Consider the following 6,202-nt stretch of genomic DNA (forward strand, 5'->3'; position numbering starts at 1 on the left):
CTGCGCGACACCGCGCGACACCGCGCGACGCCGCCGCCCCGCCCCGCTCCACTCCCCCCCCCCCCCACACACTCCACGGTTGCCATGGCAGCAGCGCGCCGCCCCCCCCCCCCGCGGCCCTTCCCCCGCTCTGCTCCCCAACACGCCACGGGAGGGGCACCCCACATCCCCCCCATCACCGCAGGGGCACCCCACACCCCCCCTCCAACACCGCAGGGGCACCCCCCCACCACCACGTTACTGTGGGGCGGCACCATCCCCCGCCCACCATGTTGTTATAGGGTGTCCCCCCCGTTACTATAGGGTCAGCCCCTATATAGGTCCCCCCCCATGCTAAAGCAGGGTCCGACCCCCCCCCAAACATCACCAGCATGTGTGTGCGCGTGGGGGGGGGGTCGCCCCCCCCAGTGTACCCCCCCATCGCGTTATCATAGGGTCTCCTCCCCCAACAACATCAGTGTGGGGCCACCCATGCTCCCCCCCCAATCCATGTTCTTGCAGGGCCACCCATGTTCCCCATCCCCCCATGTCACCCTAGGGTGCCCCCCCCAACGACCTAGGGCCCCACCCCCCCCCCCAGCCAGAGCCGCGCTCGTGGCCAACGCTTTTATTGGGGCAAATCGAGGCAAACCAGCGGCGCGGGGGCGGCCGGAGACGCAGAGGGATGGGGGCTACGGCAGCCCCCCCCCCCACCCCGTGTCGTGTGTGTGTCCCCCCCACACACACGCACGCCCCAGCCCCAGCCTCGTCCCCCCCGTGGGGACAGCGGCGGCGGCGGAGCCCCGCTCGGGCCCGGCGCGCCGCGCTCTCCCGCCGGCCTCCACCTTCGCCGCCATAAGCCGGCGCGTTTTTTAGGCGGGGGGGGGGGGATGTTTAATTACATGTTAACGAACCCCCCCGGGGCAGGGGGCGGGGAGGCCGTCGTCGGAGTCACATGAGGCGACACTGCTCGCCCCCGGCGCTCGCCGCGTCCGGCAGGCTCAGGCCCTCCAGGTCAAGGTTGAGGCCGGGGGGCTGCAAGGGCAGGAGAGAGGGGCGAGGGTCAGCGCCCGCCGCGCGAAGGGACCCCCGCCGCCGCCGCCAGCGCCCGGCGTCCCGGCAAGCCGGCCACGCAAAGGGTTAAGGCCGCTGGCGCCCGGCCCGCGGTGGAGCCCCCGGGGGGGGCCAGCGGCGGACACGGGACGTTGAGGTCCTCCCGGGCTGACTCACGCTTCATCTACCCCTTTGGGAGCCGTTGACCCGCGCGAGCCATGGGTAGAGCCTCCAAACGCTCGCGCCTCTGCCACCCTGGGGCCACCCCGCCTGGACGGGCAGCACTCGCCCGTCCCCGGGGCGTCACTACCCCTCCCGGGGTGGGGGGGGGGAGCTCAGAGCTCGGCCAAACCCTCCCAGGGACGCGCCGTCTCCCTCCGTCGTCTCCCTCCGTCCCCGCGACGGATGGCTGGGACCAGCCTCTCGTAGAGGTCCTGCGGACGGCCAGCGAGGACCTCTCGGGATCGAGGGACCTCCGAGCTCGGCCAGGTCCGCGGCAACAATCTCGGTTAGACACTCACCGACTCCCCAGCCAGCTCCTTGGGAGGGTGCCCCAGGTCCTGCAGCTGGAAGGCACAGGAGCAGGTTAGGGGGAAGAGCGAGCCCCTGCGAGGAGCAGCCAGGACCACCCCCCAAACCTGGGGCGGCTGAGGAACGGGCCCGCTCACCTGCTGCATGAGGTCCAAGACCAGCTCAAAGCGCGCTTTCTGCTCGGCGTCGCCGTCTGTCGGCCGTTCGGCCTCGAACTGCTGGCAGATTTTGCCCATGATGTTGTGCTGCTCCTGGTATTTCTCGTACTGCTCCGCGGGCAAAGAGTCGCGGTGGAGCCGCAGCCACTCGGGGTACTGCGGGCAGAGGAGCGGGTGAGGCGCGGGGCAGGGGAGACCGTGCTAGCCCCAGTCCCAGCCCCTCACCTTCTCCGTGATCTCCTTGAGAGAGGGGTAGAGCACTTCTTTGGACAGCAGGTTCTGCATGATGTTCTGCATGATGGGCAGGATGTTGCCCTCACCGTCGCCCTCCTCCAGCCCCAGCCCCTCTATGGCTTTGGCCAGTTCTTCCTCCGACACGCTCGAGTTCTGCAAAGACAGCGGCGGTCGCGCGGGCTGCGGGGACCTTGGGGACAGCCAGCGCCCTGCAGAGCGCTCTGCGGCCCCTCGTTCACGTGCAAAGGGACGCCTGGGGCTGCCCCCCCCCCTCCCCTGGCAGAGCAGCCGGGGGACCCCGTTCCCGTCTCCGGGTTTACCTGCAGGTCGTTGGCATTCTTGGCCAAGCCGCTAAGCGTCTCCTTGAGGCAGGATGTGAACTCCTGTTGGGACGCCGTGTCGCTCCCTGCGAGGCCAGAGAGACGCTGGGTCAGGGGGCTGCTCGGGGCTCTGTGGGGGGACACTGGGTCCTCCCCAGCCACACTCAGCTTTTACCCCCCCCCAAGGGGATAATCGGGGTCTCATCTTGCAGGCCCCGACCTGGAAGGAAAGCCCAGCTTGTCCAGTCTCAGAGGTCCACGGCACAGATACCATCTGAAAAGACCCCAGACCACCTCTCCTGCCTGCCCTTCCCCAAAGACCTCCAACATCAACAGAGACCCCGAGAGCCCCTGACCCACGGGAGGGATGTGTCAGCCTGGAAAAGGGACTTGCCTCGAGTGCCAGGCAGATGCTCGCTGACACAAAACACAGCCGATCCCCACCCTGAATCTCTGGGCTCTGCCACTGCTGGGACCAGCCCACACAGGGGTGACTGCCAGAACCTCCCCCCGGGCAGATGGGCAGCCTGGGGACGGTGGAGGTCCTAGGCTTGCTCTCCCATTACAGGACAAGAGGGTCCATCTCCAGCGACGACACAGTTTGCATCAGCACGTACAACGGGATGGGCCAGTCTCCTGCTGCGGGAACGCACCCCGGGCCAAGCCTTCCTCGGACACGGCTCGGGGCAGGGGCACAGGAGGGTTCGGTTTCACTCCCTCCCTCCTAGGACTTGATGGGGCTCCTCGGAGCAGCGTGAGACTCTAAAGTCACTCTTAGATGAGGGTGCCCTCCAGCTGGGACCAGACCAGACCAGACGGTGGTCAGAGCTCAGCAGGGCATCCTGGGCTTGGCAGGGTCTCATCCTAGCGTTGTGCTAGGGTGTCAGATGTATCCCTGGGAGCTTCCTGCGGCCTGTTGCCGTGCCCTCTGCATCTCAGGTAGAGCCACCTCCTTTCCCACTGCTTCCTTGTCCTCATCCCGTGGGGCAGCGGGATGCAGTTTGGGGTACGCTTCCATCCTTGGGGCCAGCACCAGTCCCAGGGTCCCAGACCTCTCTTCTGAATACAACAGCTCAGCAACACTCAGGGGTGACTTCACCCCGTGCTGTCCAATGGCCAGAGAAGGAAAACTGAGCTGCAGGTTCAGTCATGGCAGGACTCCTGAGGAAACTGAGGCACCGACTTGCCCAGAGTTAAATTAAGACCTTCCTCCCGGCCCAGATCTGTGGAAAGCCCTCTGTGAGCTCCGTGCAGTCCATGCTGAAGAAGTGCCAGCTTCTGATGCCCTCCTGGAGCCACATCCGTGCGTGCCCTCCTGTGAAGACCTGCTTTGTCCCATCTGTTACCAAACAAATCTCCACCCTGCACAGCTGGCGGCAATTGCTCAACTGTCCCGGGGGGGGACACGGAAGGATCCTCTCTGCCCTTCAGCACACGGTGCAGCACAGGAAGGCGAGGCAGGGCAACCCAACTGCTCCCGCAGCACAGAGCCAAGGTCTCGGAGCCTGGGGCACCGACCCCTGGCACACCGAGCGAGGACACCTTAGCTTCGGGCAGCGGGCGCTGCTCTGCCCTTGGCCCCAGATCCCTGGCCCAGCTGGCACCGGAGCCGGCTGTAAGCAGAGACCTCAGCCCTGGGAACGGACGCCAGGGCCGATCTGGGTGTCAGCATAAGCCTGGTGAGGCAGGATTTATTTTTAAACCAGTCTTGCGCTACCTGAGGAGTTCACCAGGTTGAAACAAGCCTCGTAGTGGCGTAACCGACTCATCTCCCCGAGCCGGTAACCAGGGAGGGCAACTGCCCCGAGTGCGTTTGCTGCTCGTTTTAAACCCACGTAAGAAGTTGACTGCATCCAGCCTGCCACATCCCGGGCATGGAGAGATGCTCTCAGCGAGGGACACGGACACGCCGACGTGCCTTCGAGCGGCACCGACGGCCGTCTCCTTCCCAGGGAGCCCGCGAGCGACTCTGGCAGCTGCACGTATCCAAGAGCGTCCGCCCTGCGAGTGCAGGCCTGCAAGTGTTTTCCAACGTTCTCCTGGAGTAAACCCAGCCTAATTAAGGGAGCATAATTAAGCCTCAATCGGCTCCAAGGTGCTTCTAATTGCAGTCAGACATCCCAGTGACACACAACTTGTTACTGACCTTCCAGCATAGCTGGAAGGGAAAGGTGGGGGAAGGATCTTGCTTCCAAATCCACTTATCCATGTACTCCTGGTGCCAATCGTGACGAGATGACATTTCGATCAAGCCCAAACTTCTCCTTAGGAATCCAAGTCACACAGACCTTCTCTCCATGGTGGGGATTTAGGACAAGCAGCTTCCAAAGGGATATCCCACAGCTACATCAAGGTAGGATCTCCTCTTCCATAGGGACCAAAAGGACAGTAGGACGAGAAAGGCGGTGAGGCCAAATCCTGAGGGAAGCTCCCATGGCTAAGTCAGCTTCAGTGGGGATTGCTGGAAGCCGAGGGGCTCCCAGGACCCAGGTGGGATAAGAATCATCCGGTGGAGGAGAACCAGGTGCTCAACGGCAGCCGTTGGCTGCCCACGGCCCAGCACCAACTCCCTGCGTGCGCGCAGGGGCTCAGCACCACTCACCGACTCTGCCCGCTGCCTCCGAGAGTTTCTGGAACTGCTCCACCAAGTGCGGCTCCTCCTCGGCCAGCTCCTTCATGGCTTTCTCGAACTCCGCTGTGGCCTGCGAGGCCAGTTCGCTGTCAAACAAGTCCTGGAAAAACTTCTCCTGGGAGGCGAAGAGCGATTCCTGGGGGAAACAGGCACAGTCAGAGCCGTGCCCCGCTCCGGACGCCGGGAAGCGATGGAGTAACCCCAGGAGACGCCGCTCTCAAGCATCGCAGAGCGCAAATGCTGGCCCCCGGCAAAAACAGCCCCACGGCGGGGCTGTTCCCCGCTTGCCCAGCTCCTCCAGCCCCGGCAAGCTGGCGGAGGAGGAGGAGGGAGGCCGCGGCCTGGCAGCGTCGCACCTTGGCCGCGTCGCTCGGAGACTTCTCGGAGGCGCCGGCATCGCCGGCGGCGGGCGGTGGCGGCGGGGCGGCGGGCCTGGCCTTCTCGAAGTCATCGAGGGCACCTGGGGACAGGAGCGGGTGAGCGGGGACCCGGCCGGGGGCGATGGGGGGCCCCAGCTTGTAGTACTCCCCTGCCCCCCAACCCCCCTGTGCGGGGTCGGACCCTGAAACACCCGGCCCCCCGGCAGCATGGGGGTGGCACAGGCCGGGGGGGGGGGTCACGGGTGGCCGCGCACAGGGAGCAGTCGCTGTGGGGCACAGGCCAGTGCTCCCCTTCCAGCCCCCAGCCCCACTGCTCCTCCTAACAGCCCCCAGCCCCACTGCTCCCCTAAACAGCCCCCAGCCCCACTGCTCCCCCCAAACAGTCACCCAGCCCCACTGCTCCCCTAAACAGTCCCCGGACTGCTCCTCCTAACAGTCACCCAGCCCCACTGCTCCCCCCAAACAGTCACCCAGCCCCACTGCTCCCCCCAAACAGTCACCCAGCCCCACTGCTCCCCTAAACAGTCCCTGGCCCCACTGCTCCTCCTAACAGCCACCAGCCCCACTGCTCCCCCAAACAGTCACCCAGCCCCACTGCTCCTTCTAACAGCCCCCAGCCCCACTGCTCCCCCAAACAGCCCCCGGCCCCACTGCTCCCCCAACAGCCCTCTGCTCCCCCAAACAACCCTTCGGCCCCACTGCCCCCCCAAGAGCCCCCAGCCCCACTGCTCCCCCCCCCAAGAGCCCCAGCCGCGCTGCAGCCCCTCAGCCCCTCACGGCCGCCCCTTTCCCCCCCGCCCCAAGCTCTCCCTCCCCGCGGCGCTGCCCCGGCCCCGCTCACTGTCGAGCAGCTCGTCCAGCTCCTTGTCCGGGCCCGGGCCCGGCTCCGCCGCCATCTTCGCGCCGCTCCGCCTC

At 66.1% G+C, this 6,202-nt stretch overlaps 1 protein-coding gene across 1 annotated transcript; it reads right to left on the reverse strand.

Annotated features, from left to right (window-relative positions):
• Positions 1-718: 718 nt before the first annotated feature.
• Positions 719-6,202, reverse strand: PEX19 (peroxisomal biogenesis factor 19). The gene is made up of 8 exons (XM_062597786.1): positions 6,129-6,202; positions 5,264-5,367; positions 4,878-5,043; positions 2,276-2,361; positions 1,947-2,108; positions 1,701-1,877; positions 1,554-1,598; positions 719-1,014 (listed from the first exon to the last, which is right to left on the reverse strand). Exons 1-8 carry the CDS (start codon positions 6,181-6,183, stop codon positions 931-933), a joined length of 879 nt encoding a protein of 292 aa, XP_062453770.1. The 5' UTR covers positions 6,184-6,202; the 3' UTR covers positions 719-930.

Source organism: Rhea pennata, chromosome 31, assembly GCF_028389875.1.
Source record: "Rhea pennata isolate bPtePen1 chromosome 31, bPtePen1.pri, whole genome shotgun sequence".
Lineage (NCBI taxonomy): Eukaryota > Metazoa > Chordata > Aves > Rheiformes > Rheidae > Rhea > Rhea pennata.

Bases quoted from the DNA above. Each gene is read 5' to 3' on its own strand.
- PEX19 (XM_062597786.1), bottom strand. From the start codon at position 6,183: ATGGCGGCGGAGCCGGGCCCGGGCCCGGACAAGGAGCTGGACGAGCTG. The intron at 1,878-1,946 runs GTGAGGGGCTGG...CTCTGCCCGCAG, and splicing joins TCAAGGAGATCACGGAGAAG to TACCCCGAGTGGCTGCGGCT. The intron at 1,015-1,553 runs GTGAGTGTCTAA...CTGCCCTTGCAG, and splicing joins AGGAGCTGGCTGGGGAGTCG to CCCCCCGGCCTCAACCTTGA.